General features: G+C 33.1%; 2 protein-coding genes across 6 annotated transcripts in view; one reads left to right on the top strand and one right to left on the bottom strand.

Annotated features, from left to right (window-relative positions):
- Positions 1 to 20,700, bottom strand: part of LOC135122527 (probable ubiquitin carboxyl-terminal hydrolase FAF-X) — a 33,515-nt gene extending 12,815 nt beyond the window's left edge. For both annotated transcript variants that reach the window (XM_064046757.1, XM_064046756.1), the window contains exons 1-8: positions 20,367 to 20,700; positions 20,048 to 20,138; positions 19,283 to 19,990; positions 18,910 to 19,233; positions 18,032 to 18,852; positions 9,164 to 10,076; positions 8,748 to 9,104; positions 8,342 to 8,695 (exon numbers count right to left, since the gene is read on the bottom strand). In XM_064046757.1, the coding sequence (XP_063902827.1) occupies positions 8,342 to 8,695; positions 8,748 to 9,104; positions 9,164 to 10,076; positions 18,032 to 18,852; positions 18,910 to 19,233; positions 19,283 to 19,990; positions 20,048 to 20,101 (3,531 nt within the window). In that variant the 5' untranslated portion in view covers positions 20,102 to 20,138; positions 20,367 to 20,700. The remainder of the gene's footprint in view (positions 1 to 8,341; positions 8,696 to 8,747; positions 9,105 to 9,163; positions 10,077 to 18,031; positions 18,853 to 18,909; positions 19,234 to 19,282; positions 19,991 to 20,047; positions 20,139 to 20,366) is intronic.
- A 103-nt stretch (positions 20,701 to 20,803) lies between these two features.
- On the top strand, positions 20,804 to 25,398 carry LOC135122525 (zinc finger protein 569-like). 4 transcript variants are annotated; one of them, XM_064046754.1, is made up of 10 exons: positions 20,804 to 20,966; positions 21,027 to 21,038; positions 21,094 to 21,223; positions 21,283 to 21,597; positions 22,912 to 23,059; positions 23,210 to 23,388; positions 23,445 to 23,855; positions 23,909 to 24,403; positions 24,459 to 25,047; positions 25,105 to 25,398. In XM_064046754.1, the coding sequence occupies exons 3-10, from the start codon at positions 21,104 to 21,106 to the stop codon at positions 25,197 to 25,199; spliced, it is 2,352 nt and encodes a 783-aa protein (XP_063902824.1). In that variant the 5' UTR covers positions 20,804 to 20,966; positions 21,027 to 21,038; positions 21,094 to 21,103; the 3' UTR covers positions 25,200 to 25,398. The 4 variants fall into 4 exon arrangements, with proteins under 4 accessions (XP_063902824.1, XP_063902822.1, XP_063902823.1 ...); XM_064046752.1 differs by having other exon boundaries at positions 21,027 to 21,223; XM_064046753.1 differs by lacking the exon at positions 20,804 to 20,966 and having other exon boundaries at positions 21,003 to 21,038.
- The last annotated feature ends 405 nt before the right edge of the window (positions 25,399 to 25,803 follow it).

Below are 25,803 nucleotides of genomic sequence, written 5' to 3'. Positions count from 1 at the left end.
CAAAAAAATAGAGTAACATGCGAGTGCAGTACAAATCCACCAAGTGCCATTCAGTCAAGAAAATTCTATCCAGGTAGGCTTTAATTCTGTCTAATTGGTGTAACACATTTATTCTCGTACTCAAGATGGTGGTAATCCAAGACGAAACTGTTGGTATATTTTCATTTCTTTTCGGCGAAATAGATTTACATTCTAACTTCATGTCAAACATCGCAAAGCACTAAAAAATAGGCGAATTAAGATATCGATTTGAAGACGTACAGCGGGTACATTCGAAGTTACAAATCCTTATAGTTCAGAATAAATCCGAAACAACACTAGTCTCGAATGACGTGGGTGACGAGAAATCGGGTGAACCCGTCGTTTATAATCTTCGAGACGTGCCAAATAATATTCATCAATCAAATATCCGATATATATAACGCTCTCATTACAAAAGCTGATGCATTGTGTCGTCTTTCTTTCTCTTCTAGTTTCCCGAATTCATGGAAGGTACATACTAACTTGCCAACCACTGACCTCGAAAAACGTCAAAATCTAAAGCCCATAAGGTTATACAAAATTTGAAATGCTCTAGTTAAAATGCCTGTTTCTGCATCACAAGCTGCAAACTATCAGTAAAAAATCCGGGACGGCAGACAGACGAAGAGACAGACAGACCGACAGAAACGAGAGACCTATTTCTTCGTACTTTAAGGGTCATGAAAGGTCGAGAAAACGTAAAAGTAGAGAGTCGGCGGACGGATTCGATTACAATACTTCCTTCGCTTATGGTCGGGAAGTAAAAATCTATTCCCGGTTTCATAGGTTCACAAGCACATAGTATAACATCCAATTGTCCCAAATTTTCAAACTCAATACCCAATGAAGCTAAAAATCATCTTGATGATGATTTTTACAACTCCGAAGACACGTCTCAATCTAATTTAAACAACGCGTATAACCGGGCTACCGATATTTGAAGGTGACTTCACTAATCTCTAATCGTCTTAAGGGCTTTTACCAACGGGATAAACGGTCAGATACATCAGGGTTTCTTTACCTGCGAGGGAATCGGTGCTGAACTCGAGAAATTTGTAAACTTCTTTAAACACAGTCTTGATGGACACATTTAAAGTAACCTCATTTGACATACACCTGTTAAAACTTTTATGACTTAAGCGGCTTAAGCCAAACCACCCTTATAAGTCAAACTGGCTATTGTATTACTTAACTCAGTTCACAGCTACATTATGCCAACAATGGACAGTAATAATCTTGCGCTTCGGGTCCACAAAGCTTACAATAGCCAGTTTGACTTATAAGGGTGCTTTGGCTTAAGCCGCTTAAATCATAAAAGTTTTAAGAGGTGTATGTCAAATGAGGTTTGTGTAAATACATACATAATTCCTTGTTTCATATACATATATTGTAATATAGATAGCTCATTGTTTATGTTAGCTTTTCACTCAAAAATTACAAAGCATTGTATATACATAATATAGTTACATTCAGCCATAGTGTATTATACACACTGTTACAATGATCGGTGATTAAAAATCGGCGGGGGTAAAACTCAACAATTTATTTCTCAATAACTCAAATTTACACGACTGATTACACAGCGATTATGTACAAAATAATTCTGGTGCAACGTGAGTGCACATTCACTGGACTGACTCGCTGACTGAGAGTCATCATCGCTGTACATACTGGAACCCCTAGGCGTCGTATAGGTTTCTTTCGTAACAATACATTATCGTTGATCTCCGTTTTTGGTTTATTCTATAATGTATATTAATTCATATTTGTATTATTGTTTTATTCATTCATTTGGTACCATTTGGTACATTCATAATTTATTGTAAATCTCTCTTGTAGGTTTATTCTATATCTTCATTTTCATCGCTTTCCATATTAATGTCAATCTCGTTCATGTAAATGTATGTTTATTTATCATTACTATATCATATTATCATATTCTGTATAGTTTAAAATTGAACACAAATTCATCTACTTAGATTATTAAAATAATGTAATGTTTTCCAGGCGAGGGGTTATACTAGCGCTTCTGGTGGCCATATCTGTTCCGCCACCTCCTCTTTGAAAACAGGGTATTGAGGACCACCAAGTAAATTCATATATATATGCATATATTTACCCACTTAACATTCATTTTTTATCACTTTTCTACTATCAATAAACATATACATATCATTGTTCACTCTTTTTTATTCATATGTACAAATTCAACAAGTGGATATATCGAATTAGCTCCGAAAGATCGCCCACGCCCTACAATCTTATCGAAATACCCAAAGGCAACCCTACTGCTTGTGTACTGTCTTAATATACAGGTTAATTCACAAGGAATAATGAACCTGAATAATGTTTGATGCAGCCAACAATACTTTGCAGAGCTTATACAGATTCAAAATTCTGTTTTTAATAAATATGTAAACACGGCAAGCATATCTAAAAGTTTGTCAGTTTTGACATTAAAATCATAAAAGACTCAAATAAGTGAAATACTAACGGAAAAGATGTTTTAATAATGAACACAACTTAAAAACGAAGCAAATCAGTTAAGGAGATGCGGTTACAGAAAGATTTTCTCACTCTCATAGAGTCATAAGTATCGCTGGCGCTATAGATCTACAAGCGACAGTTACAGATGTTCTAGATCTTCTCTATTGTTGATATGTGTTTGGTAGACATGATCTTTGACCATTCCTCATAAAAAGTAATCTAGTACAGTTGTATCACGACTTTTAGGGGGCCAAGGAATAACTGAAGTGTGCCATCCCATTCAAGCCCTATGTTTTGTCTTCTTTGTCAATCTACCTCCCCTAGCAATATTGACACAATTGTTTCTCAGAAAATTTAAATACACTTGACCATTTAATCTTTCACGAAAAAGTATGGTCCTATAATTTTGTTCCCCAAATATTACCTCACCAAGCATTTGTAGAATAAACTCTTTGAAAGTGTCCTTCGCGAATCCAGCGGGGGTTAGTCTGGGCATAGTTGTCACAATTATATTTATTTAAAGATTGTCCAGAATTATATGAATTTTATGGACTCCCAAAGTTAATTTGTTTTACAGCCCTGTCGTCAATTTCATTGTACAGCTACAGCCGATGTTTTCGGTACCCAAATTCGCCGTGTACCGGACAGTCTGGCAGGTAGGTAAATTTACAAATTTCTTGGAAAAACCGCGATTCCAAAGTTTGAAATATCAAACATTTTAGGGCCAGTTTGGTTTTACGCTTCTGTGTTTCGAGGTCGTATGCGCTTTGCTTTGTTTTGTATTCCCTTATTTCATTTAAGTACTTATAAAAAAACAGTTCTTGTCAGAGCTATTTATTTTGTTGTTTAAACAAGGTAAGATGACAATCAAAATGTATTTTTGGCAATAAACAAAATTTAAATATGCTTTATAGTTGTCAATATGACTCATTTGTGGCAGCCGTGGACGATGGACAATTCTATGGATAATGAACATATTATTGTACTTGAGCATAAGGTTCAACAAATTGATGATCAAGGTAATAAATTTATTTAAGTATATGATATAGTAGATGTCAGTAGATTTTTTTATGTATTTTATTAACCATAAAAAAATTATTTAGTCATGGGATTTTATGTTACTTTTTTTGTAGATACCGATAATGATGAAGAAATGCCTTCAACATCGTCAACACCACGTCAACGTATTCATTTGCCAGTGGAGGCGAAAAATATTATTCTTAATGTTTACCGCTACATTAAAGAGGTTGACAAAGACGAACGTCCTATTAAGAAGACATCTATAATGACGAATATATCTTATGCTACTGTGTGGACGCGCGTGAATGAAAATATCAAAGACAGAAAATCAAGAATAGATAGAGGTACGCCTAGAAAATTACAAATCGACCGACATGCACATATCGTAAGATCAACGATTTATGAAATGTACGAGGAAAAAATAGTACCAACTTTAAGAAGTTTGCGACAAAAACTTATTATTGAAAGGGAAATTGGTGCAGAGTTTAGTGTCGAGACTCTAAGACTATTCCTAGAATCAATTGGCTTCTTATTTAAAAGAATTAATAAAAGGCAGGTTATAATGGAATTAAAGAATGGCGATACAATTACTTAAAAGAAATTCACAAATGTCGTGAAGAAAACAAAACAATTTATTTTCTTGACGAGACCTGGTACGACAGCCACGATGTCGTCAAAAAGGGATGGGTTGATAATTCTAATAAATGTACATTAGATGTACCATCGGTCAAAGGCAAAAGAATTATTATTCTTCACGCTGGATCCAAGTTAGGGTGGGCGCCTAATAGTTTGTTTTTATCAGCGAAAGCAATAAAAGACGCGAAATTAGATTACCACGAGGATATGTCAGGGGATCTTTTTTATAATTGGTTTAAAGGTTTTTTAACAAATATCAAGCCAAATAGTGTAATTGTCTTGGATAACGCAAGCTACCATTCAGTTGTAAGTGAAAAAATTCCCAACACTGCCAGTAATAAACGTGAAATTATGGATTTTTTTTACGAAAAAGACATTTTTTTCGAAGAATCTTATACAAAAAAACAATTAATTGAAGTATTAAAAAGTTTTACTTTTGAAAAAACATTTGTTATAGACGAATTTGCTAAACAGATGGGACATAAAGTAATTAGGTTACCTCCATACCATTGTTGTTTTAACCCGATTGAATTAATTTGGGCAATGTTAAAAAAAAACATTAGAAAAAATAATAAAAACCCTAAATTTAGTGCAGAAACGGTCGAACTTATTAAACACGAAGTTGAGAAAATTGTGGAATAAATGTATAAACCATGTAATAAAAATTGAGGAAACGTACAGATCTAAATTTGTAAAGGAATTAATTATAAATCTAAGCGACAGCGATTGTGAGAGCGATGATGAAGAAAACGTTGTTTGTTATTATTTGTTGTTTGTATCCCGTAAGTTGCTACCTGACCGACCGCGTAGCGAACATCCGGTGGTTTTCCTTGACAGGCAGTTTTATATATATATATACAAGCAAACGCTTCAGCTGTACAATAAAATAGAGGACAGGGTTGTAAAACAAATTAACTTTGGGAGTCCATAAAATTCATATAATTCTGGACAATCTTTACACCCCTTTTGTTGCTAAATAATGCATCATCACTAAAAAGTACATTTTCCAAAAAGTTTTGATTTAAAATGGTTTGTTCCCCAATAAAACACCAGAGATTTAGTCTTTTAGGGTAATCTGTCTCTTTAAGTCCTAGATACGATATGGATGAAACTTATTTTCCTTGGCAATTTTTTTAATCAGCCGGTATATGCAAATTCAAAAAATGTGAATGGGATGATAAATTACAAGTACAGACTCATCATATTTTGTATATTCTAGATAGGATTTATTCGGCAAACTTTTGAGCTGACGTCATCAGTTATTTGGAGAGGATAAGCAAATATATTTTGACTAACAATTTATTATGCTCTTTATAACCTTAAAACATCTGTAAGATTTAAAAACATTCGGTTCCGTAGTTCCTGATGAAATCAATAAAATACATTAATTTTTTTGGGTCACCTGTATATGCAAATCCAAAACACATGAATGGAATGATAAATCACAAGAAGAGACTCATCATATCTTGTACATTTTAGATGCGATTTATTCAGAAAAATTTTGGGGTGGCGTCATCAGTTTTTTAGGGGGGATGAGCAAATACATTTTGATCAAAAATTTACCATGCTTATGGTAACTTTAAAACATCTCCAAGATATCAAAGCATTCGGTTTTGCAGTTCCTGATTAACTCAATAAAATTAATTCACGCATTCATTAATTTTTTTGGGTCACCCTGTATATGCAAATCCAAAAAATATGAATGGAATGATAAATTACAAGTACAGGTTCATCATATTTTGTACATTTTAGATAGGATAACCAAATATATTTTGACTAAAAATTTATTATGCTCTTTATAACCTTAAAACATCTGCAAGGTTTCAAAGCATTCGGTTTAGGAGATTCAAAATTAAATTGCAAAATGTTGTTTTATAATTTTGATTTTTTTTTTACAAAAATCTGGACGTTTCGGGTAAAAACTCAATTCGGAGTTATAAACTACATGTGTAGGACTATGTTATTTTATACAATTTAAAACCCATTAGATAGTCGGCCGACGGACTCAATTACAATACTTCCTTTGCTTACGCTCGGGAAGTAAAAACAACCAAAAGAATTCAATAATTTTCGATACGAATAAACATTAACGTGTGTTAATATTCTATCCACTTCGTCGCATTAGGACAAATAAAAAATAAACAGCACTATTTTTGATTCGTCTTTATTAACACAAACTTCTTCGGGAGAAAAGTAAAGGCTATAAATTTTAAGTTAGCGAAAAGAGTCACTTCGCTGTCCGAAAACAGTTCAATAAGCTAATCGTTTACAACGTACGTGCTATGCCACGTACATGAATTATCCCCAGAGTACCCAGCACCTTGCAGCGAGGGGTATTAGACTTCTCCGTCTCCTTTCTGCGGGTCTTCATAATCCCATAGCTACTTATACCAAAGGGGACAAAGACCAACATTTCCTGCCTTGATTGCAGAAAATTTTGAATTCGAAACGAGAACTTTTTGATTTAAACCACACACTAGATTTTTTGACAAAATTGAATATGTATTTAATGAATTTATTACGGGCAAATTTATTTGGAAGTAGGTAGTATTTTTGTAGATCAACCTAATCCAATATGCATTCGAATAAACTCATGCAGACGTTTTAAAGCTATCGTAAGCGTGGTAAATTTTTAATCAAAATATATCTGTTTATCCCCCCGAAAAACTGATGACGTCATCTCAAAATTTTGACAAATAAATCCTATCGAAAATATGCAAAATTGATGAGTCCGTACTTGTGATTTATCACTGTATTCATTTTTTTAGAATTGCCTATACAGAGTGACTCAAAAAGTGATGAATGGCTCAATTAATTTTATTGATTAAATCAAGAACGGGACCCTCCATTTTGCCGAAATTTTGGGAATACAATACTGCTGTAGTTATTATTAGTGTAATATTACACTGCACTTTTCCAAACTGATATACATATCCTTGCAAAAATGTTGACGAAGTCTTAACAAAATTTTATAAAGGAAAAACTCATTCGAAACTTTCGCATTACATACATATCTTTATTTTAACTTATAGAGGTTCTCATAAAAATAAAATAAAATTCGCAAAATCAAATTTTATAATTTTTCGAAAAAGATAGATATGTTTTACTGTTGAAATAACCTTCCTTAATTTTTGTGTCAAGACAGCTAATGGTGAAATTATTAACATAGTTATTAACGTGCACAAATCTAGTTACTTAATGCCAAAATTTTTGTTATCAAGGTTGAGATCATTGAGATTTTTTTAGCTTTGTTGAACAGAAGTATTTAAATTTAAATATTAAATTTCTTTTACAAGAAATTAATAATTAAATACAAAATTTTATTGCAAATAATAAATTATTAATGTTAAAAATATTAAAGTATATCAAAGAATTAAAAAAAATCTACATGAATCTCTAAAAAAATAGGGTGTCATTAAAAGAAAAATTAAGCACATAGCCAAAAATAAATGAACGTTAAACATTAATTTTTCAAATCAGAGTGTAGCATATTTCAAACGATTTAATTTGACATATTACACAATGTTGTGCTCGACAAAATAAGACATCAACGGGCCTGGGCTTACATTGCATTATATTGCACAATTCTGACTATTCATGGTCACATGGCCTCTATAACGTGATCGGATCCGTGATTCATCAATACATTCATGAATGACTAAGAACAAAGAGAACGAAATGAACGATATTTGACGACCGGGTCATAGTAGGGACCGAAGATGAACGATTCGTTCGCAGTGGTGACCTAATCTGTCCATCCAAATATGAAAATATTTCTACCATATCTCTGAGATCAATATATTCTTCCTCTTTGAAGGACTGTTGTCAGAACCATCTAACAACAATGAAACAAAACAGGACCTTGCGGAGCCACCTTAAAAGGTAGGATTCCAATGATGAAGACGAATTCTTTCCGTCAGAAATTGAACATACTGAAGAGATTGAAATTTATCGACTGAAGAGGAATGATGGGTAAAGTTTGTACCCATCTAATATTTTCTGCAATAAAATTGTATCCAAAACATACTTTAATTATCACTTCCCAGCGTACGTTAATTTATAATGAGTAACGACTAAAGTATGCGTGCACAAGCTATTAATTTTGAACTCAACCCACGCCCCACGTCAATAATTTTTACTTTACTACAACTAACTACACTACTATTTGAACACTTACGTGATCAGCATGCCCAGGAACGGTTCTTAAAGCCAGTCTGAGATGCATTCCAGGTGTTGTGATGTTCTCACTGTTTGGTTCTGTTTCTGGTGGCGTATGATCTTCGCTCAATCTAACAAGTACGTGTGCAACAGAAGTTAAAATAAGTTTACAAATCTTTAAAACTACTAAATACGCTGATCTACGGGTAACATTGTCGGCACTTGACATGAAGTTGTTTTTCGTTAACATTTCTAAGAATACGTGCGCTTCACCTGAAGTCATAAAGCTGTATTGAAATTCATAAGTTTTTTCTGACAACGGCTCGATTGCTGGCATTAACATAGCGTACAAGACCTCCAAATTGTATAATACCTACAAACATATTACGTGATAAATCAATAAACATTTTACGTAAATAACCTACTTCTGCGGGAGTAGCGCTGAAGAACATATTATCCATACTAATATTTTGTTCCCCAGGAGACGTGAACAAGATTCTCAACTTTTCCGTTGTTTCAGTATCACAGGGCATTAATTGTAAAAGTCCGTAACCGCTATCTCTCAGCGGCGAATACTCTAAAATACTTCCGAGAGCAGACAATTGACAGAAAAACTGAGCATAGACATGTTGCGTCGACATTAGAACTCCAGGTAGTAAATTTTCTGCTTCTATATTAGGTCCGTCGTATGGATGCTGAGGAGACGAAGTGGAACTATCTGAACTACTGTCTTGTGATGATGCCATGTTTGAATTTACTTGTAATACTTTGGCCGAAATAAGCTAAAAATAAACAAAAAAAGCTTATAAATATTCACTCTAAAAAAAAAAAAAATGCAAACCATTTTATCCCTTATTGGCATTTGCGACAACAGTTTTCTATCGTCTGCTGGATCCAAAGGCTCGCCATTTATAAAAAGTTCCAATTTACAATGGACGCCTGGTTTAATTCGTCTCAAAATATGCCTCCGCAAAGACGCCAAAGTGTCGTTAGAATGTGTAAACAGCTCCATGTCTTCCACTTGTCGACTGGGACTCGAAAATCTGACTATGAAAGCCAAATGTTTGCCTCTACACGCTCTATACAAAGGTAATATTTTCCGCTCTCCCATAAAAGCAATATCACATTCACTTATATACTCGTGTAAAACACGCATCACTCTACACATTTTCACAGCCTCTGCTCGAATTCTATTTTGCATTTGATTCTTATTAAAATCTTTGTCATTTTCTGACCGTTGCAAGACAATGACAGTATCATAGTGAGCACGTAATCTATCGTGACATTCTGTGATAAAATTTTCATGGAATTCCATTTGCGACTGCTGCAATCTAGGACCCAAATTCGTGCTAACTTCTCTTAATAACTCGATAGCCCTTTCAGCGATGTCGTCCGGACACAAAGTTACAACTTTCCACAGGTAATCTAGACCTATGAGGTCTGGGTCTTCGGTAAGTAAAGAACGCCGTTTCACTTTAAGTTTCTCAGCCTTTGTGTTAACAGCTTTGAAAAAACGTTCGAAACATTTTATACCACTCTCGGTAAGTAAAAGTGGATCAAGCGTAAGTATGTTATTCTCAAAAAATTCTTTGTTAATACCCGGATCCAAGTCGGGTTCCTCCCCCATCAACTTCGAAAACCACTTAAAACAAGCCTCTCGATCGGACTGAAAAACTGCACTTTCTGCGAGACATTGCCAAATTTGTTTTGCTTGTTCTTTGCACAGCCATAATTGTCCATCTTTTAGAAGAAATCTGAAAGCAAATTAGGTCTGGTGTAAGGTTCTGATTGAACATTAATGCTACTGAATTGTCAAGGTGAAAGCAACTGTATCACAAAACGCACACGCGCGCTCGGTATTTCAGTAATTTATTAGAAATAAAAATTGTCAACTACTAAAATTTAACAGTTCTTTAAGCAATTCATATTAAAATTATTTTCAGCTCTACAATGTGTTTTTTCTATTTTTGGGGCGCAATATGCAACTTAGGTTTTTTTAAATACAACAACCTATGTTTTTCCGTGTCTTAATTCACTTTTCTTCACAAAAAGTCGCAGTAGGATTATTTTAACATCTATGTATATCAACAGTTTACGAATAAATAAACAAAGGTAAATACGCGTTTTGTTATACCATCAATAAAATTAAGTATTGGTATACAGTTGTTAAAAAAAAATCAAAATGTAATTTTCAAATATCGATACTTCAGTTTTTTCAAATATTTTGTAATTTATGTTGTGTTATGTATTTTACTATGCATTACATTTTATTGTTTGTAATTCTCTCTTTTGATACGCTAGTGTCTTAAAAAAATGAAAACTTGCAGCAACTGTCAACTTTAGATAGTGAGACTGAACTTTCCTCGCCTCTGAAATATTCTTCGAAAAATAAAAAAAAATTGGTCGAAAATTATTTCTACAAAGCTTCCCTGGCTTCTGAAGTACAATCCAACAAATACTGCCTCTATGGAGTAAAAACAATATAAAAGGTACTAGTCACAGTGTAACAGAAAATAGAAGGTTTCATCTTCTTAAAAAAGACAGTTGGGAGCCCCGAGAAGATTCAGTATACTTAAAAAAAGACACTTGGGCCCCAAGAGAAGATTTCGCGTTCTTAAAAAAAGACAGTTGGGACCCCGAGAAGATCTCACATTCTTAAAAGAAGCCATTTGGCGCCACCGAGAAGATTTTACATTTTTAAAAAAGACAGTTGGAACCCCCGAGAAGATTTCACATTAAAAAAAGATATTTGAGGGTCCCGAGAAGGTTTTACATTTTTAAAAGACAGTTGAGACCCCCGAGAAGGTTGCACATTCTTAAAAATACACATTTGAAGCCCCCGAGAAGATTTTACATAAAAAAAAAGACAGCTGGGACCCCCAAAAAGGTTTGACATTCTTAAAAGAAATATTTGGCCTTCCCGAGAAGGTTTTACATTTTTAAGAAAGACAATTGGGACCCCCGAGAAGGTCTCACATCAAAAAAAGGCATTTGGGGCTCCCGAGAAGGTTTTACATTAAAAAAAAAACAGTTGGGACCCCTGAGAAGGTTTCACATTCTAAAAAAAAAACATATGGCGCCTCCGAAAAGATTTTACATTTTTAAAAAAGACAATTGGGGACCCCCGAGAAGGTTTTACATTCTTAAAAATATACATTTGGGCCCCAGAGAAGGTTTTACATTAAAAAAAAAGTGTCGGGAACTTCGACAAGGTTTCACATAAAAAAAAGATATTTGGCGCCCCTGCGGTTTTACATTTTTAAAAAAGACAGTTGGGACCCGCGAATAGATTTACTTGTATTTTACTTTTAAAAGAAGACATCTGGCGCCCCCGAGATTTTACATTTTACAAAAAGACAGTTGGAACCCCCCAGAAGGTTTCACATTAAAAAAAGACATTTGGGGCTCCCAAGAAGGTTTTACATTTTTACAAAAGACAGTTGAGACCCTCGAGAAGGTTTCACATTCTAAACAATACATTTGGCGCCGCCGAGAAGATTTTACATTTTTAAAAAAGACAATTAGGACCCCCGAGAAGGTTCCACATTCTTAAAAATACACATTTGAAGCCTCCGAGAAGGTTTTACATAAAAAAAAAGACAGCTGGAACCCCCGAAAAGTGTTTACATTCTTAAAAGAAATATTTGGTGTTCCCGAGAAGGTTTTACATTTTTAAGAAAGACAATTGGGACCCCCGAGAAGGTTTCACATCAAAAAAAGCCATTTGGGGCTCCCGAGGTTTTACATTTTTAAAAAATACAGTTGGGACCCCCGAGGTTTCACATTCTAAAAAAAACATTTGGCGCCTCCGAGAAGATTTTACATTTTTAAAAAAGACAGTTGGGGACCCCCGAGAAGGTTTTACATTCTTAAAAATATACATTTGGGCCCCAGAGGTTTTACATAAAAAAAAAGTGTTGGGACCTTCGACAAGATTTCACATAAAAAAAAAGACATTTGCCGCCCCTGAGAAGGTTTTACATTTTTAAAAAAGACAGCTGGGACCCGCGAGAAGATTTACTCGTAGACATTTGGCGCCCCCGAGATTTTACATTTTTAAAAAAGACAGTCGGAACCCCCGAGAAGGTTTCACATTAAAAAAAGACATTTGGGGCTTCCGAGAAGGTTTAAAAAAGACAGTTAAGACCCCAGAGAAGGTTTCACATTCTAAAAAAAAAAAATTTGGCGCCCCAAGAAGGTTTCACATTATTAAATAAAAGGCGTATTCTCACCTTTTCGAGAAAGTGGGGTAATTTCATCAATAAAAAATTTATGATGCCGTCATAAACATGATAATACACAATGCAAGATAAAAAGAAAAAAAAAAGGAAAGTCCAAGTTTGGAATCGAACGCCCGACCTCCGGTTCGCATTCCTGACTCGTAACCACTAGACCCCAACGAGGATGCCTGACGCTAATGGTAATCTGTTATTATAATGTTTTTGCAAAAATTTGGAGGGTTAGGGAAAAACTCAAATCGGATTGGTACACCACACTTATATAACGTTATCACATTGTTGGTGGGTATGAGCAGCAAAATTTTGGTTAGCATTTAACTATCTCCATGATATTTCTAATATACATACAAAATTTGACAACAATCGGTCCAGCAGTTTCGGAGATTACGTGTCTAATAAAAATAGATACAGACACCTGACAGACAGATGAAAACGGAAGACGACTTTCTTTAGTAACCTTGGGGTCAGGAATTATTAATTAAGCTACAAATGAATTAAAGGTTACTGAATATTAATTTGCATAAGTAGCTATTAAGAATTATTATTTTATTATTATTAAATATAGGCGCCAACACTTTAAACTTTCAAGAAAATGGGGTAAACCGTTGTTCATCTGATAAATAAAAAAATACTGTCACACAAGAATTAATCAACAACCGACTTCACCACACATTAGTGCTCTTTCATATACTGGTATAAAAAGTGGTGATGCAATTTGGATTTTATTGCGAAAATCTGTATGACTAAAATCAATGCGAATTCAAAAATCACAAGGAGTATGATATTATATACAATATTTAAATGGCGTTTACTACAAAAAATCTTGAGGGGACATCATCAAATTGTTGGTGAGGATGAATACATAATATTCAGAACATACATATAAAATTTGGTAACAATCGGTCCAATAGTTTCGAAGATTATCTGTCCAATAGACACAGACATAAACGCGAACCTACTTTTTCGTACTCTAGAAGTCATGAAACGTCGAAATCACATGGAAGTGGCCACTCGCCCTATTACAATACTTAGCTTACGCTTGGTAAGTAAACAGAAAGAGTGTAAAAATGCACTCATAAAATACAGGTGTCCTATGTGAAAAAACTGAAATATCGATATTTCAAAATTATACTTTAGACTTTTACTTCCCTAGCGTAAACTAAGGAAATATTGAAATAGGGTAGTTAATTAATTAATTAGTCTTCTCCTCTGTGTTGGGGAGAGAAAAGCAGTCAAATCTCACTTTCTTTTAACACAAATGCCATCGCTGAATCTTATCTGAACGTGCTAATAGTCGAATTATTTCCAAATTTAAACATAAACAGTTGAAGTTACGAATGTTCAGAGAAACTGAGAATACATTCTTTTTTTAAAAGAATTATAATAATAATCTGAGGATATTTCTTTCTCTTGGTTATCTGCTTTGAATATATTTCATATTGGCCACACTTGCGCGTGATCAAATAATTCTAAATAGCATGCATAAAAACTTAAAGCAATCAGTAATTTAAGTAGAATTTATTTACCAACATTTTGAAATAATGTCATTATAGTTTTGGTGGGAGCGTACAAATAAATTTAAAACATTCTTAAAATATGTCTCAAATATCACAATTTATGCGATAGTTTCTGAGATGATTTCATTTGTCAAATTAATTACACTGCTATAAAAATAATAATGCAATTACGGCCACTTTATTTTAAATTATTGTTGCGCAAGATTCACTAATAAATGCTGATGACTAATACAAACAAAAGCGGAAGCTGATGTTTTAATGTGAATTTAATGAAAAATCTAAAAGTCCGATAAAAATTGTCTCAAATGACATCTGACAACGGTGAAAAATGAATTCGTGGATAGTAATCAAGCAAATTATTACTATATTATTAATAACAAAATATTTAATTGTGTATTAACACACACTGTACTTTAAAACAAATCAGATTACGAAGTTAATTCTGGCAATTTGAAGTTTAATGTTTTAGAAAATTTGGTTCACCCTGTAGAGAAAGATTTCGTTCTGCTTAAAGGAAAGGCAAAAGAATTCTATTTTGAAAGAACAGGCAAAACATTTTCAGTTCAAGAAGGTATGAAAATTCTATTGAAAACGGAAAGAACTAGAAGACTTAAACTGCAGTAAAATGTTTAGCTCCCAAAAATATTCTCAAAACATTTTCTCTATTTCTACTTTAAGTTACCCTGACTGATACTGTGCGTAACAAATCGGATATCCGACGATGACGTTCTAGAATTTTACTCGAGAATGAAGAAGTAAGAAATATTTAGACATTTTAGAATGCAAGATTCGGTCAACAGAAGAGAGTTGATTGAAGACGTATCGACGTTCTATAAATTTCCTTTGGGAAAAATCATAATGAAAATGATCAATAGGATCTTTGACCAGAAAAAAAATTGTCGAAGATTACTTCGACAGAACTTCCTTCGCCCAATAAGTTCAGCTTGTCAAATCCAGCTCTTTCGAAAAATTAAAAGATTTGATTTTGCGAATGTTATTGTTTTTTATGGCGACCACTATAAGATAAAGTAAAAATATGTATCTAATGTTTGAGTGAAGGTAAACGTGCTAACCGTTTGCTACAAGTGAGGTTTTCGATTACAAAATTGTGTTGATGTCATCCACATTTTTGCAAGGACATATGTATCAGTTTGGATAGATGCATTGTAATACTAATAATAAAAGTATTGTATAGTAATCCAAGAGGTATAAGGTTATATGACCATCATAAAATTATCTCATTGTGTTGAAGTTGTTTACAATAGAAAAAGTTTTAGGGTCGTAAATAACGTGTCCACTGTAGCCCGACCGGCTGTTTTCGTTTCGTTCAGGGGCGGGTTTCACTAAATATCTAAATCTAAAGAAGAAATGTTTACAAGATGATTTATTGCCAACCGGTAAGCTTAGTGCGAACCACACAAAGGGGGTATTTATTTGCGGTCAACTACTTTTATGATGGTTATATAACCTTATAGCTCTTGGACTACTTTATTATTGTTACTCTTGAATCGTGATTTATAATCAATAAAATAACGAAACAATTTAATCACGTCTGCCGTATGTAGTAACAGAGGTGCGACTGAAGACTGAACTGAAAATCATTTATGGTTCTCGCAATTTAAGACAAATAACAACCCTTATCAACCTGTAAACGTGACAGTGAAACAGAAACTAAACAAAACATGTTTTCTACGAATTGCAATAACGGGATCACAATGCCGAAGGTCCAGACTTTTTTATTGCTCTGACTTTCGCTTATTGAATAAAACACTACATTTTATTTTGATTTTCGATGTTGTAATTCACATTCGGTTAATTATAACTTGTCTATAAGTAGGGGAGGCTCAGCATCGCCTAGCGTCCCCCTAGCTACAGCCTTGTCTAGGGGTTATGAAATATCGAGAAAATATGAAAGTACCAAATTGCCCGATGGATTCCATTACTGTACGTCCTTACGTTATCCTCGATAAAAAAAAACAACTTGAAAGTCTTTATGTTTATACATTGGAAAAATGTCACGTAGAAATTAGTTTGTCCCCTCATAACTATTAAGTAGTAAGCTACAATCGACAAAATGTTCATTATTATAATTCTTATTAAATAGAGACATTTGTATTTTCACATTTTCGGGTAAATGGGGTGACTCGTTCTTAATTTGATCAATAAAATAATATGAATGAAATGATGAATCACAAGTATAAACTCATCATATTTTACACATTTTGGGTAGAATTTATTCGGCAAAATTTTGAGATGTCATCAATTTTTTGGAGGGAATAAACAGATTTATTTTGATTAGCAATTTACCAAGCTTACAATGACTTTAAAACGTCTGCAACACTTCAAAGCATTCAGTTTTGCAATTCTTGATTTATTCAATAAAATAAACTGACTGATTTATATTTTTTTTGAGTCACCTGTATAAGCAAATCTAAAAAATATGAATGCAAGATAAATTACAAGTATAGACTGATCATATTTTGCACATTTTAGATAGGATTTATTCCGCAAAATTTTGAGATGACGTCATCAATTTTTTAAGGATGAAGAGTAAATACATTTTGATCAAAATTTTACCATGCTTATGATAACTGATAACAAAAAATATGAAGGGAATGATAACTCACAAGTATAGACTCATCATATTTTGGTCATTTTAGATAGGATTTATTCGGCAAAATTTTGAGCTGACGTCATCAATTTTTGGAGGGGATAAGCAAATATACTTTCATTAAAAATGTATTATGTTTATCATAACTTTAAAACATCTGCAAGGTTTCAAAACAATCGGTTTTGCACATTCAAAATTAAATTGGACAATGTTGTTTTATAATTTTGATTTTTCTTCCAAAAATCTGGACGTTTCGGGTAAAAATTCAACACGGAGTCCCAAACAACATGTGTAAGACTATATTATTTTATACAATTTAAAACTCATTTACTATGTACAATTTTGAAGTGACATCAGCACATTATTGGTGGGGATGATTAGGCAAATTTTGGTTGGCGTTTTATTATCTACATACATGATATTCCTCATATAAATTCAAAATTTAACAACAATCGGCCCAGTACTTTCGGACATTATTTGTCTAATAAAAGACGGCAGACAGACGGACAGACAGACAGACAGACAGACAGACAGACAGACAGACCGACCGACAGACAGACAGACAGACAGACAGACAGACAGACAGACAGACAGACCGACCGACAGACAGACAGACCGACAGACAGACGGATAGACAGACCGACAGACAGACAGACGGAAACGAGAGACCTAGTTCTTCGTACTCTCGGGGTCTTGAAAGGTCGGGAAAACGTAAAAGTCGGCCGACGGACTCGACTACAATATATAATTTTAAAAAAATCTGGAACGTTCAAAAGCCGAAATATTGGAGAAAAAAATCTAAATAACGGTAGAAAAAAATAATAAGATATAGTTTTCAGAGAACGACTTAGTTTCAACAAGAGAAAGCAATGGATGAAGAATCGAGAAAGTTTTGAAACATTTCATTCGTTACCCTAACAAAGTAGTGAAAAAGAAAACTTAAAAGATCTCTATAATATTTCATCAATAGATGCGGTAAAAAATTATTTGTAGAAACCGAGAATTGATCTCCTGAATTAATGTTGTGGCGATGTCTTCAAGTGTCAGTGCATCAGGTAATCATTGACGGTATTCTGGACACTACAGAATGCGTATATAATGTTGAATATATGAAAATTAAAATTAAAATGAATGTCCATTCAAGTTTTCATTATTGTACAATTAGTAATAATTAAGAATTAAAAATGAGAAAATTAAAAAAATTAATATAGACCTTTTTCATAGTAAAACTGACGTTCATTTGAAGTAATAAACACTCTCCATTAACTTCCAAATATAGTTTAAAAAAAACATTGAAAAATAAGGTCAACTTTGTGACTGGCGAAACGGAAAAAATATTTTACCTGAGAAAATTCAGTCTTTCTTGAACTTGCAGGGCGTGGCAGTATCGTCCATCAGGAATATAAGTCTCACTAGTTAATTCAGGTGCTTCCTTATAAAGGTTACGTAGATGATCCATATAACTGGTAAGACTATTTGTAACTAAAATAACGAGCGAATGTTGACTTTGCAATCTTTCAATAACTTCCTGTCGATAATACATATGATGAGTCCTTTGACCGTGACCACCATTTGTATTTTGTTCATATAATAGACAGATTTCACGGATCTGTTTCAAAGCAGGCAACACCCACATTTCACCATTCTTTAATTCATCAACACACTTATCTAGCCACACGGTTTTCTGCGCATCTCTTTCCTGAGAACAACTATAATCTAATATTTTAACATGCGCAGACAGAGCCTGATCCATTATTTCAGTTGGAACGTCTTCAGCATGTGCCAGATTCCAGAACAATGTCAATACTTTATGAGCCATCACGCCGTCTTTATCATCTTCAGCTAGTCGCCGAATTAGTTCCAAAAGTCGCTCCCTCTGGCGCTTCGAGGCAGATGTCCAACTGTTCTGAAAGCATTCAAACAAGTGGTCAAGTTGATCTGCGCTGAAATCCCAAGCCAATTTTGCCAATAGATCGTGAACATTTTTTACTATTGCTTCATGTTTTCCAGCCTGAGCTGCCCAAACGGCATCCAAGTCTTTAAGACTCAACGCTCTTTCTTTAATTACGAAACGTAATATTTTTTCTAATTTCTCCACGTACTGAGGTTGGTGAAGCGAATCTCTTAAAACTATTTCTAGAACTCGGTTTTCATTTATCCATTTCTAAAATAAAAAAGAAAATCAAAATCAGGATTAAAAATCTTCAAATAAAATGCATACAGCCATTCTTTCGGGGGTTAAGTATTCCTCTTCTTCAATTCCATGGTGTCTATTTGGATAATAACTAACACTAGAAATAACTTTGTTTATCTCATTTAAAGCATTCATCTTTCCATTAAAACTGGAAATTTGTAACTGTCTCAAAATCATTGTGAGGCGAAAACCTTCAAGAGTCCGAATTAACTCTTCTTGATTGGGAACCCGAGAGGCCAAATTTTTTGACGATTTTATTATAGCCGAAACTATATCGCTTTTGCTTTCATTTTTCGCTTCTCGTTTTAATTCATCATCTGTTAACTTTTCTAATATGCCAGGAACCATTTCCTAAAATTGTGCATTGTTGTTTTCCTTCTGTATAAATGGAGATACTCACTAAAATGGGTAATATATACTTGTTGATTGTATGAGGAGTTAAAAATTCATAACAAAGTCCGAATGGTCGAAGGAGTGCAAATACTACAGAAACACTTAAATTTTTACCACTTTGGAACCTATCTAATAATAATTGGAACCCCCCCAATTCCCCAAATCGATTGATGAGATCAACTAGCCATCCCCGTGGATTTCTTAAATCATTTGAAGGTCTAGCAAATAACTCTTCTTCGGATAAATTGGAACCTGTTCCTGCTGTTTCACTTTGCCTTGAAGAATTAAATGTGTGAAATTTGTTGTTTGGGTTTAACACCATAGCCAATAAATCCAACAGTGGAAACCAATCATGCGGCAATTTTGCTACACATAGTTCTACCAACTTCAAACAGTTATTGTTAATACATGCATGGATGTTTGCTTTCCAACTAGACACAGCATCATCTGTGAGGATTTTTGTAAATGATGTAGTAAGCCCTTCACGAAAGAACCTCTGACAAGCTTCTGATCTTGTATCCAAATTTTTTCTGGCTAAATCAATAGAAACTTTCAGCAGACATTCTAATTCCTGATCAGGTAATACTGGCACTACCCATCTTATATTTGATATTTTTTCATCTAAAGATGCTAATTTATCATGGGGAAAATCAGGTTCTGCATTTTCATCTGGTAGTTCATCAGTGCTGGCTTCTGATGGTCCAGCAACAGGACCCTAAATGAAAAATCAAAATCACCACAACTAGTAACTATTGGTTTTTCACAAACTTACTTGTACATCCAAATTTTCTCCGGTTACTCCCTGACCTCTTGTTGCAATAGTCATTATTTATTTTAATTCTATAAGAACATTGTCGAGAAAACTAAAACAAATTGACATTGATGTTGAGCATGATCTGCTTTCTTAAGAGCTAAGTTATAGGTATAGTTTTAATAATATTTAAATTCTGCAGCTACAAAGGCTAGTTAGTAGAGGATCTGCATAGTGACAAACGTCAATTTTCCAAAGAAAAATAAATGGGAGTGACAGTGAAATGACAAACTAATAATTTGGACATTTAAATCAACAACCAAAAAACAATGATTCTCACCTGTATATGTGTGACCAAAAGATCACGGAAAACTTATGAACAGTCAGCTACAAAGGCTATTGGGAAACCTTTAAGCCAGAAAATATTATTTATAACTTAAATTTTTGACAACTACGGGGAAAATCCACCGGCATACACAAAATGGCGCCCCAAAATTAACGATTAAAATTATTCTAAAAATATACCTCACTTTCGAAACGAATTGTTAAAATAACAATAAAGTTGTGCACACCAAACAATTATGCACTATTAAAATGCGATAACGTACACGAGAGGAAATCTTGATTGTTGACGTACAGAACTATTTTTTGCAGGCACGTCGTGATTTTGCAAATACTGCTACCAACATTGCAGTGATAAAGTTCCTAAAAAAAATCTTTTGACCGACTGATTTACTATGTTGCCATATTTACAGCAATGACTACATTCGAAAGGAATTTGCGGCACACATTTTCCACGAAGATCTAAAATATAAATTGTTTTTAACATAAAAACAACAAGGAGCATCACCCTCAAATGAAGACGCATTTTTAAATTTTGGACTGAAAATTTAGTTACGGTTGTGTTTTTTTTATAATTGTGATTCAGATTCGTGGATAGGTAATATTTGTTCATTTGACAATCACGCGAAATTTGTATACAAATTAACCTCACTTTTAGTTGTCATTACATGTAAATGAAAATTTTAAATTATTAATACGAATTTTCATTTGTTGGAATGTTTAAGTTGCTGCAAGATGGATAATACCTCTTCATATGCTAAGGCAGTAAAGGAAGCAATATTGTCAGATTGTTGTGTCATATGTGGAAAGGATCACAACATCAAAAACTGTGATTACATAAAAATATCCAAACATGTAACATGTTTCATAAAATTATTGATAATTATTAAAAATGTATATCGATTTAATTTTAGGTACCTGATAAACCAATGCCAACTAAAGCTAAGCTTACTTTGCCAGATTTTCTGGATGTACAATTATTAAGTGATGGTACATATTCCACAATCGTTAAAGCTCCAATTGCCAAGGGAACTCAGTTTGGCCCTTTTCAAGCAGAAAAAACACCAACCTTAGAACCATCAGTTTTATTTCCTTTAAAGATTTTTTCTTTGGATGAAAATGAAAATGAGGAATATTTTTTAGACAACAGTAATGAAGAAAAATGTAGTTGGTTGATGTATGTTGGTGCAGCTGAATGTCTGGAAGAACAGAACATAATCTGTTATCAGGTTAGTAACTTACATACCTTTATCTCATAACACAACATATAATACATATACATATGTACATAACCTTCACTGTGGTTGTGGTACGTATTATAACTCACTGATGTTTTGATTTGAATCTTTATTTTCAAAATATATATGCATACAGAGTGGTAGTCAGCATAGCAAAATTGGAAATTTCATTCTACCCTATAAAATTTTATTGGCAATAACGAGACGGACAGTAGTACAATAGCAAGAGATATTACCAATTTAAAGTTGTCGCGTGCCGGTAATCCCCAGATGTTAGAAAGCAGAATAATCCAGGTCCGGACAGGGACCATCATTACTCACGAACGAAAATGACCATTATTTTATGAGTACAACTACCTGCTAAATGTTCTCCGACAAATTCGGGTGAATCATAAATATTTCTTACCATTGTACTACTGTTCGTCTCGTTATTGTCAATAAAATTTTATAGGGTAGAATGAAATTTCCAAAACTATACATATTCAGCACTTAGAATCGGTAAAAAGGTGATTTCTAAAATTTCTTTCATGTTTAATTGACGGTGGGTGTCTATCCTGCTAGAGTTTCCAGCAGTCCTCCTTATTACTCTCTAGGTTCGGCTTCTCTCGAATCACGTACAATAATTAAAATTTCTGTTGCTTTTTTTTGTATACCTACGATTAAAAAAGTCCAATTTTATTTACACAGTGGAGGTTTACAAAATAATTTTTTGATCATATTTATGTTTTAAATTATGTATGCTGTCATGTATACTTAATAGTGAAAGTACTTACAACACCGTGACATCATTTTCGTATATAAGATTTACAGAAATGGTAACGAGTTATCTTATTTTCTTTTTCTTCTGTAACTTTGTTGTAGTATCTGTAATCCCCTTTTTTTTTCGTCTTTGTTGATATTATATATGAAGTGCCTATTAATGTCCAGATGTCTTTATAATATTTCCTAATATATTTTGTTATGAGTATATCAGAAACTACAAATGCATAATAACTACTACCATTTTCAATTAATGTCCCCTAAGTGAATTAAAAATCTTAATATATAAATATATATACCAATTCACCCACAAAATTTTTATTTAAGGTAGGTCACTATCTGTCAGAGCATATTGGATGTGACAGATAGAGCTAGTGTTTGTGGAAAGAAATAGTTAGAATATGCCGGATAAGCTTACGTGTATTAATCAGCCTATTCTAAATAAAAAAATTGTGAATCATACTGTATCAATAATAAATTAATGAATATTTTTAATTCGTTTACTTTGGTAGGTACCAAAATTAGAATTTTTGTCTTTCCTTGCAGGAAAAAGAAGACATTTATTATGTAACAATTAAAGACATTAATGTAGGAGATGTTCTTAAAGTATGGTATTCTCCATACTATGCATTAAAAATGAATAAGTCCATTTTACAATCCAAACCTGATGTTGATGATGCTGTAAATTATGTTGGTACGTAAACCATATACATTATATCCATTATATGTATACTTTGACAATAAGAGAACATAAAATATTCAAGGATTCAATTTATGTTCACTTATAGTTGACACTTTTTTTAGCTAAACTGCAAACATTATTCTAAAATTGTTATATTTTAAGACGTTAATTCTTTAATTAAGAAGCAACAAAAAATAATGGAGCGGAAAGTCTGGACTTGCAAATTTTGTAGTCACATAGAAAATAATATAGTTTCATTCGCAAAACATATCTTAAAACATTACACAGCACAACATAAAAATATGTGTGAGATGTGCAAGAAAGCTTTCGGTTCAAAGAAAGTAACATTTTATTTACAATAAGAAGAATAATGATAATATTGTTTGTTTTTTTTAAGAATCTGAAAAATCACATGAAATTTGTTCACAAGGTGGTTTTTGCCACCACAGCTCCAAAACCACCAAAAACCGTCGACGCGGTTGCTAAAACCCAGTGTAAAGATGTTGCCCTTGGCGGTCCTTTATTGAATGATATTTTTACGGATAGTTCCGACTTGCAACAGTCTGATCTCAATCAGTTTGATCTCAATATAGATAATCAAAATTTATTATTGGATAACGACAACTTAACTGTGGAGAATTTACTTAATGAAAATGTTAAAGATTTGGACCATTTTAATTTTGAAATAGATGATAGTCAGAAGCAGTTTGTTTGTGATATATGCCTTAAACAGTTTACTAAAGTTAAACTGCTGATCATACATTTAAGACATCATACTGGAGATTTCATGTGCTATAAATGTTCAAAGGTTTGTAGGAAAATGTATTATTGATCTGCTTATTAAAAATACAAACGTTTCAGATATTTTGTCGTAAGGAAAATTTATTAACACACATTTGCAATATAAATGCACAACAACGTTGCAACTTATGCGATAAGAGTTTTACACAGAAAAAATATTTGTCGCGCCATCTTCAAGCCATACATCACAAAAAATTTCATTGTGTGTCGTGCAACAAAAGTTATCATTCAAATAAGGAGTTGCTAGAACATAACTGCAGTAAGGTACCTGTCGCCGACAAAGAAAAATTTATGTGTTCTATTTGTAATAAGCATTTTTATCGAGAACGTTACTTAAAAAAACACCTTCAAACGCATGGACCAAGAACTAAGACTACGAAAACAGTTAATGTCACTTGTGATGTGTGTGGGTTGCACTTTCAAAGTAGAAATTCATACTACTTACATAAGAAGAAACATGAAGAACCATCCTATTCGTGCGAAACGTGTAATAAAAAATTTTACAGACAAGACATTTTAAACGAGCACGTTTTAATTCACATGGAATCTGATCAGGTTTTATTCTAATAAAAATTTAGTAATTTGTTCTCAGATGAAATGTGTGTTTCAGTTTGAATGCAATACCTGCCAGAAGAAATTTAAAAGCAAAAAGGTACTTAGAAATCATGTGAAATCTCACGATTCTCTTAATTCTGTGAAGTGTTCAATTTGTGATATCACTTTTAAAAGCCGTCCCAGTTTAAATAAACATGTAAGAAATTTTCACTCAGGCAGTAGTACTATTGAGTATTACTATTGTCCAGTATGTAATAAATCAATAAAATTAAAAAGTTCAGTTCTAAGGCATTTAAGAAAAGTACATCCAGATGTCAGTAGTATAGACGTAAATTGTATCAAACCAAAAATAGTAAGCAATTCTGATTTAATCAGAATAAATAAAAGAAATCCAGTTAGTAGCAAAAATAGATCCAAGAAAAAAATAAATGTCAATGTAGAATGTAACAATCTCCAAAGCGAATTGGATGATCAAATTAACAATTTATTAAATAGTGCTGAGAATAATTCAGCAATACAAAAACACGCAGTAGATAGTTTGGTGCAAGAATTAGATATCGACAGAAAGAAGGAGCAAAAGCAAGCACGAGAAGTGTGTTTATCCATCCCTGACTTGACGGATAATTATCAAGAAATTACGTTGGGTAAACGGCTCATTGTTACTATGATATAAAATTTCCTAATAATCTTAATTTTATCAGATAAAAATGCCTACATACTGGATAATGGTACCATCGTTCAACCACAAGGAGACTCTGACAATGTGATCATATACGTCTTAGACCAAACATATTAGGAGAGATAATATGTATCTTGTTTTCAGGTTTAAGTATTCCATTTTTAACGTAATTTATTTTTAGGTCAACACAAATAGTTAAAAGGCAATTTGTTTTGTTCGTTTGTTATCCTTACTTGTTTAAACTGTTTTTATATAATAAGTATTGCATTTGAAGACTTTTTTAATTGGTTTAAAGAAATACATTGATAATGAATTATGTGTAATTTATTAATTATTAAAATCGTGTTACAGTGATGATTTAAAGTCAAATGTTACGCAAAAGAAGGACGTGTGGGTAAGAATTATTAATTATGAACATAAGTGCTCAGAAAATTTTGCGTTTCCCCCGCCGTTCCATCCGGATGTTGGATGATGAATGTTTCATTAAAAAAAATAATAATAATAGTAAATTGTATGTTGCGCCCCAAAAAAGAAACACTGTGTTGTTGAATAAATAATTTTAGTTTATGCTGCTTAAAGCGCTGTACAAATCTTGTCACTGATTTTTATTAATGATATATCAAAGGGCGATATTTTTTAACTATTGTTTCAGTTATTACCACGGCTACTACTTCATAACCTTACAAAAGATTCATCTTTATAAACTTATATGGCTGCATCT

The sequence above is a fragment of the Zophobas morio genome, unplaced genomic scaffold (genome assembly GCF_036711695.1).
Source record: "Zophobas morio isolate AGI-343-1 ecotype UQ-CSIRO unplaced genomic scaffold, CSIRO_AGI_Zmor_V1 ptg000005l, whole genome shotgun sequence".
Classification (NCBI taxonomy): domain Eukaryota; kingdom Metazoa; phylum Arthropoda; class Insecta; order Coleoptera; family Tenebrionidae; genus Zophobas; species Zophobas morio.
This window is presented reverse-complemented; position numbering and strand designations above follow the sequence as displayed.